The sequence below is a fragment of the Danio rerio genome, chromosome 15 (genome assembly GCF_052040795.2).
Source record: "Danio rerio strain M-AB ecotype USA chromosome 15, GRCz13ab, whole genome shotgun sequence".
NCBI classification, from domain to species: Eukaryota; Metazoa; Chordata; class Actinopteri; order Cypriniformes; family Danionidae; genus Danio; species Danio rerio.
In genome coordinates, this window is record NC_141035.1 from 24355536 (window position 1) to 24368786 (window position 13251).

The 13251-nt window shown below is 34.4% G+C and overlaps 2 protein-coding genes across 3 annotated transcripts; one reads left to right on the top strand and one right to left on the bottom strand.

Moving 5' to 3' along the window:
• Positions 1-787: 787 nt before the first annotated feature.
• tex12 (testis expressed 12) lies at positions 788-2396 on the top strand. Its single transcript, XM_087284124.1, has 5 exons — positions 788-1138; positions 1459-1537; positions 1651-1753; positions 1926-1977; positions 2074-2396. The coding sequence occupies exons 2-5, from the start codon at positions 1466-1468 to the stop codon at positions 2216-2218; spliced, it is 372 nt and encodes a 123-aa protein (XP_087140250.1). The 5' UTR covers positions 788-1138; positions 1459-1465; the 3' UTR covers positions 2219-2396.
• bco2b (beta-carotene oxygenase 2b) lies at positions 2216-8503 on the bottom strand. 2 transcript variants are annotated; one of them, XM_087283286.1, is made up of 13 exons: positions 8339-8503; positions 7317-7430; positions 7047-7245; positions 6760-6971; positions 6564-6679; positions 6384-6486; positions 6183-6311; positions 4773-4933; positions 4480-4647; positions 4245-4382; positions 3930-4112; positions 2773-2883; positions 2216-2665 (listed from the first exon to the last, which is right to left on the bottom strand). In XM_087283286.1, exons 2-13 carry the CDS (start codon positions 7351-7353, stop codon positions 2555-2557), a joined length of 1668 nt encoding a protein of 555 aa, XP_087139412.1. In that variant the 5' UTR covers positions 7354-7430; positions 8339-8503; the 3' UTR covers positions 2216-2554. The 2 variants fall into 2 exon arrangements, with proteins under 2 accessions (XP_087139412.1, NP_001035402.1); NM_001040312.1 differs by lacking the exon at positions 8339-8503 and having other exon boundaries at positions 2220-2665; positions 7317-7400.
• Between the last annotated feature and the right edge of the window lie 4748 nt (positions 8504-13251).

Sequence of the window (13251 nt, forward strand, 5' to 3'; positions counted from 1 at the left end):
TTGTTTTTGTTAATTGTTTTTGTGTGCATTATAGGTTACAAATTAGGCTACACATACATAAAAACAAAAATATGCTTATAAAACAACAGGTGTGCATAATTCTAATAATTCAACAGCCTATTGTCAATTAATCCACATAATATTGGCTGAATTTACTTTCTAGGTAGCGTTAAAGGCACTTTGAAACACTTAAAATTTACATAAAAATTATTACAATAATATAATAATAATCATAATTTTAAAATATATTATAGCATTGTTTGAATGTCACAATTTGGTACTTTTAGTTAATTTTAATTATAACTATGATTAAGTTATTTAATTGAAATATAATTTAAATAAAATAATAACATAAATTATAAAAACATTTATTGCATTTGTTTAGCTATTCATTTAAATGTGGAAATTTCAAACGTTTTATTATTTTTAATAATGTAAAGTTTTTTCTAAACTACATAATTGTTTTTAATAAATTATATTCAATTATAAGTTTAAATTTATAATTTTTGTAATAAAAATTGTGTTTATTTGGATATCCATAGAAATGTCATGGAATCACTTTTTAAAATACGTATTTTTCATTCATTTATTTAGCCTATTTATTTAATTAATTTTAATGTCTCACATAAAAACGAGGTGCTATTCACAGAACATTCAAATGAATCAATTCCAGGGTTCTTTGGAAAATGGCCAAGACCAAAACTGTTAATTATTCAAACAAATAAGACGATAAAACCAAGACGTGATACAATAACAATCACCTGATCCTCTTCATCGTTCTCGTTTTGCAGAACCTTTCATCATCATCCAATGAGTCTTGAATTAATTTGTACAGCACCCCATCTGCTGGTCAGAACTTGTAAAGACATCATATTTTTATAAACCTAAAATGTGTTTCTAAAAATTCCTATACATAATCACCAATCAGTCCTTTTTGATAGGCGCTTATTATTGAAAAAGTTATAGATGATATCTATTTATGTCCTGACCTCCAGTAACAGCAGACACATGAGAGGCAAAGTTCTGTGAGCGCGCGAAAATCGATCATTTTCAGTTCAAATCAATCAGTGGCGGTTGGAGAGTCAGCTGCTCAACGGAACCTCGGCGTCCGGCTTTACCGAAGGCTACTTCATTTCTGGTATTTATCTGTCCAACAACTAATAAGTAATCACATTACTAACAACTTCTTGTCATATAGGTAGCCTGTATTGAATATCTTGATTTAGGCCTAATTTAAACAAACTTGTAACAAACTTTCGTCAACAAGCTTCAGTGAAAAAAGAGATACAGAGACTCGGTTTTAAAAAAGGTTTCAACGTTAAATGGTCAGACGATTTTAATAAACAGGAATGACAAATAGCCTATTAAATATTACACTAAAGTGAGATTAATACGACGTTGACAGAAATGTATAGTAGGCTATATTTTAGAACATCTTGGTGTGCTCTTCATTTTCAGGATACAAATGTCACACCGCAGTCTCGAGAACACAAAAGGAGGAACAGAAATGAAAAGGTCTCAAGCCAAAATACGAGAGGTGACGATCTTAGGAGGATTTGGGAAATTACCATGACCATAAGTCACACTAAACAATCATATATTATTGAGAAATGTTTGAACGTTAACAAAAGCTCACAAATACACATCTAGGTTGAAAATGCACCTTGTTCAGAGACATCTCCAGCAAAAATGAGAAAGAATTTCAGACCAGCTTCTGGAGACATGTCTTATGGGTTTGAAACTGCTTTGGCAGGCAAGTTTGTATATATACAACTCTTTTTATTGATTATGTGGTATTGTGTAGCATATATTTTCATAACAGCTGATTGAATTACCTCATCATTTTAACATAACTGTTTCACATCGATTGTTGTAGGCATAATAAACTTGTGAGGTAACTTAATGCATTTTTTCCCCCATTTTAGAGGCTAGCCGAGAGGTCAGTCTCCTGTTTTCCAAGTACTTGGAGGTCTTGAGGTAATTGAATGAATATGTATACCACCTCTGTGTCTCATCACTTGTGTATCTACAAAGTTTTCTCTCAAACACTGATTTTACATGTTATCTTCTAAGGGAAAGAGCTGCTGTGGATGCTTCACAGCTTGGGGAACTGGAAGGTATTCTTACTGAAGCCAGGAGTTTAGAGGCTAATCTTAAAGAAAAGAAGGAACACCTGAGACGATCTTTGGCTTTGATCTCTGACAAACTACAAGGATAGGTTTTCAGTGGTGTTTTGTTATTTATGTAATGTACACTTTACACACATCAATCCATCAGACATTGTTAAGACATTGATTATACATGTGCATATTATACTTCACAAGTTAATACTTTATAAAATTAGAAAAAATATTTAGGAATTATATTGAAATAAAGTGTTGTGTTGACATTCACAATCTGTAGTGACTTATTAAACAACTGCATGTATCTACAGGTATTTCATTCTTTCATTTCAAGTGACTGACAAATAATATAATACAAATTAAAGAGAGAAAAGAATAAGTAAGAGCAGGTTATATTAAAACATCTGTTCTTTAAAAGTTTCTCTCAGTGTCTATGATTGGAAGGTCCCGTGGAATCCATAAGGAATGTTTTTTGGTACTTCAGCGCGGCCCAATTCTTCAAATGTCTTCGCATCCAGCACTAGAAGGAAGGTGCTCTTGTCCTAGAAGGACAATCAGCCATTAGTCTAGCCATATATTTTTTCTCATTTTTGAAAAGCTAACATACAACCTTTTCAAGCAGTTTCTTAAGGAACACAACACACCATACCTGATTAGGGGTGATGACCACAGACAGAATGACTCCATCATCCTCTTCTACAGCACCCGGTGAAGATACAAAGACCGGTTCTGAAGGAAACATGCCTGCATGCTTCCACACCTGTTGTAAGTTGAAATATTAGTTTAAATGAGTAAACATTAATCCCCAATTTCACATCCAGTACAATACTTAAGTCTAGTCTGACACTAAACTCTAAATTCAACTGCAAGAGACTTGCACTGACATCTTAAAATATATTCTATATTGTATAGTCTGTTATGTCTCGAGGTGCAGCAATGTTTTTTAAGCCACATTTATAAAAATTACTTACAGTTGAAGTCAGAATTATTAGCCCCCCTTTGAATTTTTCTATATTTTCCCAATGAAGTTTAACAGATTCAGGAAATTTTCACAGTATGTCTGATAATAATTTTTCTTCTGATGAAAGTCTTATTTGTTTTATTTTGACTAACGTTAGGTTAAAAGTATTTTTTTAAACACCATTTTAAGGCCAAAATTATTAGCCCCTTTAGACTATTTTTTTCAATAGTCAACAGAAAAACCATTGCTATACAATAACTTGCCTAATTACCCTTACCTGCCTAGTTAACCTAATTAATCAAGTTAAGCCTTCAAATGTCACTTTAGTCTGTGTAGAAGTGCCTTGAAAAATATCTAGTCACATATTATTTGCCGTCGTCATGACAAAGATAAGATCTTTTCTCTATTGGACAGAAATTGTGGGAAAAAAATAAACAGGGGGGCTAAAAATTCTGACTTAATCTGTATATACAGATTTGAAGTGGATCAAAGCCTTTGTCCTAAAAACAATGTGTATTGCATGCAGTTTGGGGTAAAATGTAATGAGTTACAATCTGAAGCCTATCTTAATCTAAAAAAAAAACAATACAGACTTTCACATTAGTTTCCTTAAAATGTAATTAACATTTAATAAACATGTAAATGTAACATTAAGTTACATTTTTAAAATGACTTAATAATATTAACTTTAAAAGTATGATTGAATTTCTTGTCAGGACAACTTTATATATATATATATATATATATATATATATATGTATTTATTTATTTTTTTACTACAACTGAACTACAGACTAAGTTATAGACAATACATTTGAAAAATAAGCATTATACTCCTAACTTACCTTTATTTGTTTGCCTTGAAGGTCCATTTTAATGAGAGAGTCTCCAACCAGGTGTCTGAAGCCACATCCGTAGAAGTAACGGTAGGGGTGTGAATTGCACATTGAATAGTTGATATGTGGAAATTCCAGTCCACCGTATTCATGGAGATCCTCACCATGGAGATCTTCATATGTGCAAAACACCTGTGTGTAAATACAAGGAAATATTTTACTTTACATGATATTATATGAAGATTCTTTACATAGCATGTAGATACATTTTAAATTTAAAATTTTTTTTTTAAATATGCCAAAAAAACACTGCATAAGGCCAACCTTGTTATTGTCTGTCTTGATTGCTGTTGCAGTGCTGTTGAAGCATGTGATGAGATTTTCCCCATGGGGTGTGTCACTGTCCACGTTTAATGGCAGGACAAAACGGCGAGGAAACACTCTGCACAATGTGTTATATACCTAGGCAAAAGAAGACAAAAAACAAGTATGTTAGAAAATAAGGGAGCATTTACATTTTTATTCAATATAAAATTAAAATGGTGAAGTAAGATTTTACCTCATCTAAAGCACTCCCAGACTTTTTAAGATTCTGAATTACATAGTTGTTTATTGCTTGGCCATCATCAGAACTGCACATGTCCATAATCAAGAAACCATTGTCTTCATAGCAGTTTATCTGGTGGAAGGTTGACAGTGGCTTTGTGTAATATTTGACAAGGCTCAGCTGTAACAATACAAAGAGATTAATTTGGGTTTTGCAGGTCGTCTTTTTAAAATTATTTATATCAAATAAAACCATGTTATAATATCATTACATAACATAAAGTATCCATTATTAGAAGTATTCACCTTTCCTGTGCGCTTATTGATCACATGGAAAACTGTGTTTCGTTTGGGGTCCCAGTAAACACCTTCATTAATTCCTTTTCCACGCAATTTCCCTGTCACAATCTTCAGAAGGTCCATTTTGATTGGCTGCTCGATGAATACCACATAGTTCTCTGACATGGCTGCATTAATCGTTTAAAAGTGCAGGTTATTAAGATTTTAAATAATCCTTTAACTACCAAATGTAAGAATTATATGTTAAAAAGTTTGTGGTCAGTATTTTTGTTCAGCAAGGATGAACTAATTTACATGAGCATAATAGACTTCTACTAAAAAAATAGTAGAAAGTAATTCTACAGTTCACACGGCGACGCAGTGGTGCAGTAGGTAGGGCTGTCGCCTCACAGCAAGAAGGTCGCTGGTTCCAGCCTCGGCTCAGTTGGCGTTTCTGTGTGGAGTTTGCATGTTCTCCCTGCGTTCATGTGGGTTTCCTCTGGGTGCTCCGGTTTCCCCCACAGTCCAAAGACATGTGGTACAGATGAATTGGGCAGGCTAAATTCTCAGGAGTGTATGAGTGTGTGTGTGAATGAGTGTGTGTGTGTGGATGTTTCCCAGAGATGGGTTGCGGCTGGACATCTACCGCAAAAAAATGTGCTAGATAAGTTGGTGGTTCATTCCGTTGTGGCGACCCCGGATTAATAAAGGGACTAAGCTGAAAAATTGTGACCAATGAATTTGGTCACACTTTAGTATGTGTGTAAATGCAAGAGTGTATGGGTGTTTTCCAGTGTTGGGTTGTGGCTAGAAGGGCATGCGCTGTAAAACAATTATTCATTTATTAATTTTCTTTTCTTTTCTTAGTCCCTTAATTAAATAGGGGTCGCCACAGTGGAATGAACAGCTAACTTATCATGCACATATTTTACGCAGCCCATGCATTTCCATCTGCAACCCATCATTGGGGAACACTCATACACTCTCATTTACACACATACATTACGGACAATTTTCACATACCCAATTCACCTGAACCGCATGTCTTTGGACTGTGGGGGAAACCGCAGCACAGGGAGGAAACCCATGCGAACATGGGAATGCCAACTGACCAAGCCGAGGTCGAACCAGCGACCTTCTTGCTGTGAGGCGACAGCACTACTTACTGCGCCACCGCACCACGCATTAAATTAAATTGGCTTTTTAAATCTTTATATTTTCCACAGTAGGCATTACTTATTTGTTACCATACATTTAATAATTTAATTTAAAAAATGTTGCAGGATCATTTAATCATTTTTGTATATTAATAAGTACATGTACAAATAAAGATGCTGCGTAAAACTCTGTTCTAGACTAATTTTTAACGCTATATTTATAAAATAAACATAGTGAATTTAATCTGAGTGCCTGAGACAATGGGCGCTGTTCCCTTACCAAAGCTGTGATAGTAGGACGGTTTGGACTTGTCCTCTGATGGGATTGAACACACAACTGACGCTCCTTCCAATGTATCATTTGGGTTTTCCTTGTTTGGGGGCACCATTATTATGTTGTAAAAAGCACCTGAAAATAAGAGTTAAGAAAAATATAAAAATAAAAGCAAAGAGACTTAAAAAAATTTAACAGCAGACAAACCTTTAACAGTGTAAGAGTTGCCCATGTTGTATGTCGTTCCATCAGAATCCACATGAGGGTGAGCTGTAGCCCCATTAACCGCAATAAATTTACTCCAGTCCACCTTAATGCAATGAGTTTCACACATCAGGTTGTTCTCCGTATTTTTATACATTTAAAATAATCATAATCAGTTTGTACCTTTTCCTTTGTTTCAAGTGTTTCTGGATCTATTTTGTGCATGAAGTTGGTCTCTGTGCTGACATAGTAGTCTCCTTTATACTGAACAAAGCTCACATTTGCATTGTCACTTAGTTCTGCGGAAGAAGAGTTAAGATAAGTTCACATGCGCGGACTATATTCAGACCTCAATTAAAACTGAAGACGTCACACTCACTTGGCAGCTCAAAGCGTGAGAGGAAGCGCTGGAAGAAGTTCTTGCACGGATCTGGCATTGCCACTGTGCCAAATTCAGACACTATTATGCGGTTATGCTCTAGGTTTTCCTTATAGCTATCGCTGTTGAGGAATCGGCTCATGTAGGTCACTTTTCCATCCTCAATGTGGAACTGGTGCAAAAGCGCCATGCCATCAAACCAGTGGTTGAAACTTGAGAAGCAAACAACATCTCATTTACTTTCCTGAACTCAAATTATTCCGAGGGACCCTCAAATTGGTACTCACCTGCTTCTTCCGATCTCAAACTTCCCAGGTCCGTTCCTGAGGAAATTGCCCTTGATCCAGCTAGGGACGTTACCTGTAATAGTGGTCGTAATGGGCTCTGGGGTTTCGTCTGCAGAACATATCAGCTTCTCAATGCTTGGCAGACCGTGAACATCTGTAAAGTATTGATCCTTATTCTTAGGCCTGGTTTTCTTCCAGCCTGTGGAGCAAAAGAAGAGTTTCAGATTGGAAGTTTTGTGGATCTACAGTTAGAATGGTGTCTTAACCTACCAGATTTGCTGCTGTTCAGGCGGTTCATAGAAGACATGCTGTTCTGCTTGTGGTGGCTCGCTGAGCTGAAAAAACTTAATTTGGAGACTCTCTTGTTTCCTTCTGCTGCCTGGACTATCTTATAAAGAGTTTTTTTAGGGTCACATGCTGCTTACGCAATGTCAGATCACAGACCCCATCAATTGAAGAAGTGTTCTGGATTAATTACAGATACTTTAGTAGCAATGTTTAGATTCAGCCCAGGGATACAGTTAGTTACACCAACTGAAAAAACTAATAATAATTTGTTTTGAGTGCTAAGAATAACACATTTATAAATAGATACATCAGTCGAACTCTCGGTCACTATACAAGTACTTAGTATAATAAGATGTAATTATTACAGAGCTACACAGATTTGTGGCGTGATTTTTTTTATTAGCAAATTTAATTTTAGGAACATCCTGTGAAATCAATTTGATGGGTCTTGGAAATTCCCAAGTCTGCAGCAAATTATGTAACTATCCTCTTTAGAAGCATAACTGTAGAAGGACAAAAAAAATAATGGCTCAAAAAATGTTTCTGTTGGGGAAATTTGATTAACTTCAATCAGTTGTTTAGTTTTTAAATTGTATTTTGTTTTAATCTATTCATTGTTTTGCTATCATGTAAAGTATGATTACCTTGAATATATATATATATATATATATATATATATATATATATATATATATATATATATATATATATATATATATATATATATATACTAAACTCACACATCCAGAATTTGCAAGATTGGATTTCATAATACTATTCATCATTCAAAATCCTATTTTGTCCTATTTGTTTTATATTATTATTATGATTATTACAATTTTAACCAGACATTGTATGAAACCTGCTTTATCTGAAATAACACTCTTGACTGAAATAATAATTTTGACACATTGATATCGAAATAACAGTCTGAAAGTAATTTACAAGCATATCATGCATATTGCGAGGATATAAAGAACAATTTAGCTTAATAACATTGTTACCTTGTTCTGTAATTTTTTACAGACTTATGTTAAGGGAAACATTGTGGATTATATCTGGGGTAAAACAAAAATGCTTTCAAAGCAAAAAAGTTAAAAACAGAAATTGCAAATGTTAAAATGTTAGGTCAACTTGTGTCTATTACGTTTTGTGAATAGCTTGATAATAAAAACTTCTGTTCTGTGACTGTCCAGTTTCAGATTAATCACTGTAACAGTACATAAAATGCATTATCTATGGAGTAAAAATATCTCAGATCTTATATAAATATCTTTTTTATCTCATAAAAATGTCAAGAAAGTTCAGACAGAGCCTGTCATATTTTATTCTCAAACTCATAAGAAAAAAAAAGTATTCATAAACAAACTCTTTGCAGGCAGTTTGATCTACAGGCAATCCGGCCAATTATAATGCTGATATTCTGTTTGCCTGTCATTCTGTGATGCTTTTTCCGACAAAAAGAACAGCTAAATGAAAAAGGTGAAAATGTGTTAGTATGGCTGGGCACAATCTAATTTTATGGGAAACAATGGAATGTATTCATGTAAACTATAAAGCTAGAAATGTGACCCCAAACATAAAAGTATTGATGGTTGGCACATATTGTGCACTGCATCAAGACTTTTATGTTTGGGGGTCACATTTCTTGCTTTTTAGCATACATATACATATACATATACATATATGCCATTGTTTCCCATATAGATTTAGATTTTGCTTTTATTTATTTAGAAATTCATTCAATGCAAATATTTATTATCCTTTCATGTGTGTATGCATATTTCCATTAGTACAGTATTTCAAATAAAACAAAAGACAATTTATATTGATATTTAATAAAGGTAGAGACTATAAAAGCCTCAAAACTGAGCTTAAAACATGATCTTTAGCATGAATGGTTAACGTGTGCAACAAGTCATTTTATGTGCCCAAAACATTATCTTTTGCACACAGAATTGTGGTACAAATATAACGCCATAAACCATCAGGTGTCAATAAACAGTGCTGTTAGGCCTATTTGCTGAATGGATGTACTCGAGACTGATTAATTAAACTTTTCACTTATTGAAAGTACTAAATATACTAACTGGTTAAGATCAGGTTAGGTTGTTTCACAATGCTTGATATAAATGTTCTCAACTAACTTTATCAGATGAAGACCTTGTAGGTTGAAACGTTGTCAAATCAGATTTGTCTTGGCAGTGAGACGTTAATTTTAAAAACTTTTTCTATTGTGTTTGGGTTGATTGAGCGCCTGCCTTTAAGATTTTCCTAGATGTGTGCACACTGATGTTTTTCTAACTTGTGGTTTAACCCAGGTTTAATCATTAACTCTTGAGTCTGTCCACAAAAAAATTGACACTTCCAGTAAACAGCCAATCAACTGACACACAAGGTCAGCAAACAGCAAATCTCAAGAAACTTAAGAGTTAGTTTGATTCAGTTCTTTCAGGAGTGTCAGTGCAATTTACTTCTTTGTTGAAGATTGAGGTATCATTATCAGAAATATGATGAATTTAAAAACATATGGTATGCTAAACATTAATTTAGATTCACAAACAGCTAAAAACACAGTAATTTTACATTAATTCGTTTTCTTTTTGGCATAGACCCTTTATAAATCAGTGGTCACCACAGAACTGAACTGCCAACCTATCCAGCATATATTTTATGCAGTGAACATCCACATAGAAATGCTATCTGACCCAGCGGGGGCTCAAACCAGCGACCTTCTTGCTGTGATTGTGCTACCCACTGTGCCATCGTGCTGCCCAAAAGCCTTGCATGTTAAAGCTAATTTATTATTTACTTAATATAATAGAAACAAATTTTTTGACTAAAAATGTTTTTTTTTTATATATAATTCTCAGGAACTTTAAAAAAAAGGCTAAAAAGCCGTCACCTGGACGGCTAAACACAAAAGACAGACATCATGAAAATAGTTTACATTTTCCTACTATAGTTACAATGCTTTTGTAAACACACACCCTTTGCTGCACTTTTCCAAATGTGTTTGAGATGCATTTGGTTGTAGACCTCAAACAGTGTTTGCTGTAGGTTTTTAGCTGTCTCGCTAAAAGACTATTTCATTTTTTTTTTGTTGACCTTTGAGCGTTGTAACTTTATAGATGTATTTTATGCTCACACTGCTAAATTTCACAGTAAAGGCTGATTTATACTTCAGCATCAAGTGCACGTGTATGGTCCAGCACAGCCTTCTCGCAGCTGACGCACACCTCTCAAAAAAAAAAAAAAAAAAACACATCGCAAGCTCTGTGATTGGTCTGCTTGGTAGCTGTGCCAAGTTTGGGCGGTGATGGAACTGGTGTCCACAAGTGTCAAGTCCTGTAAAGAAGATCCAATGGAAACTTTTGTTTTGCATTTACCTTATAATTAAATGTTTTGCACGTCCACCAGTTTCCGCATCCCCAGTTTCAGTTTTCAGCTACTTGTGTATTAAGGTAGCGTTAAAAAAAACACCTGTGAAGAAACTTAATAAAGAGGAACATAACCTAATACCAGCTAGCATTTCAGAAGTATTATTGCAGAGTAACACAAACAGCATGCATAAGTATAAATGCATGGCTACGCACAAGGCAAACGCCGTTGCTCACGCCGATCACTCGACGCAGAGGTATTAACCAGCCTGAAATAAATTTTAAAATGTGAAGAGTGGAGACCTCTTTAAACATCTATTATTGATGTGTTAGCTACAGGTTAGTAAAGTCGCATCAACTAATTTTTTATCCAAACTAAACAAATAAAAGTTGGCAAAGCTCATGAGCTGCTAACATGCCGTCTTCATCCCGACCGAGTTGACTCACATCATCTGACTTCTGAGTGTATTCCAGAAAAACAACATATTTTAAAATCACAAATATATAAAAGGACAAGAATAAGTTTGAAAAGTGCATTGACCTTCAGAAGAAAAGCAGCATGTATTTAATTTTTACGCCTGGGTATTTCCAAGTGAGTTTAACAAAAGTAATGTTTATATCTTATCCCCCATGGGGCATTTGGTTGCAGTTACTAAGTACATGAGCTTTTAAACTTGATAACAGTGCAGGGAGATGCTTAAAATATATCTGTCCCGGAGGACACGTCCATGGCTATTAGAGACAGTGTGTGAGTGTTGCTTCTCATTTATATGCACGTACTGTATGTTTAAAAAAAACATGAACGTCAGGCTTACAACAGTAAAGATCACTACCTTAAAGTGACCTTAATGAGACACCTGAAATTTCCTTCACCAGTAAGTACGATCAGCAAGATCGAGGAAAACAAGCCAGCATTGTTTAAATTCAATTTTTCCATCAACAGTGACGCCTCTCATAATGCTAACCAATAATTGTGCACTGGGAAAAAAAATCAGTGGTTTGATAAAAATACACAAATTAAAGATTAAGTTTGAAAAGACAATTGATTTATAAAGTTGCGTCAGTTACTTTTTCTCTAAATTGTTCAAAAAAAGAAATTGAATTACAAATTGGATTTGATTAAACATGCTTAAGATTTGTTTGTTACATTTCTATAAATATATTTAAAAATTCACAAATGATCAATTTCAAGAATCACAAATATTACTTCACTTCTCAATGTTTTATTACGTTACTTAGTGAAGTTTATTCATAAACAAATTTCGAGAGGATCACGCGCTTATGATTGTTCCCAGCTGTTCCAACTTTAGCTTATGACTCATTATCCTATCAGACAATCCTTAACTCACCATAAATAACCAGACTTTTCTCATCTCAATATCTTCTTCTTGAAGAAACCCCCCCCTACCCAACCCTACTTTCCCCCTTTCAAACGGGTGTCACGGTGGCCGGCGATTAGCGCTGTTGCCTCACAGCAAGAATGCCCCTGGTTTAATTCCTTTAAAAACCAGACGGCATTTCTGTGCGAAGTTTACTCGTTCTCCCCGTGGTCGCGTGGGTTTTCCCCGGGTCCTCCGGTTTCCTCCCACAGTTCAAAAACAAGCACCCTAAACAATCAATCAAAATACATCAGCTAAACTCTTGAGTACACCTTTCAGCATACATATCCAACATTTAGCTACAATAAGCAAGAAGGGGAGTCATCGAGATCTACCTGAGCTCAAACTCCCCTCTCGCCTTGCAACGGGAGGGAGCCCAGGGCTCGAGGATCTTATAAGCTCAGGGCTCTCTCCTGGAACAGCACGCCAAACTAGCTTTACTATCAATCATCAGCTAAGTGTGAACACTTGAAAATATTTAATTGGCGTTGCACCAAATGTAGATTTTTTTTTTATAACACTTGTATTCAGTTTAATTAAGTTTACATTTTTGTGTAAAAATGTTTCACCCTAAAAATTGTGCATGTCATAGATAGCGTTTTAAGAGTATATCAACAACTGCACTCTGACATTTAATTTCTTCATGGTTTCATAACAGTACATCTAAATTCCATTCATGGTTGTAGCTTAATTGTGTTTTACCTGCAAAGCAGGTTAGTTTTTCTTATGTATTACTCTGCATTAACATTAATAGACTATCCAAACAAAACTGTTATATCGCAACTAATATTTTGAGCTTATAATCTGTAGGTGAGTTTGGGTTATTTAAGATAACGGTTTGGTCAATTTTTACCAGTGCTTAAGTAGTGCAATACCTCACAGTAAAAACTGAAATAGAAAGAAAAAAGTTTAAGAAACCTTAGATAACATTAATTATAACATTAATAAATAATTTTTTTAATTAAAAAAAAAATATATATATATATATATATTTAAAAATACTTGTAAATTGAAGCATCTGATCTGTGCTAGTATGAACAGCCTAATTGACACCAAAAGTGAACATTTAACTCTGATCGGTTCTCTTCTTACATAACACAGTACAATGGAAAATCCATTTTCCCGAAAGAAACCAAAAAAAACTGCCTTTATTCTTGA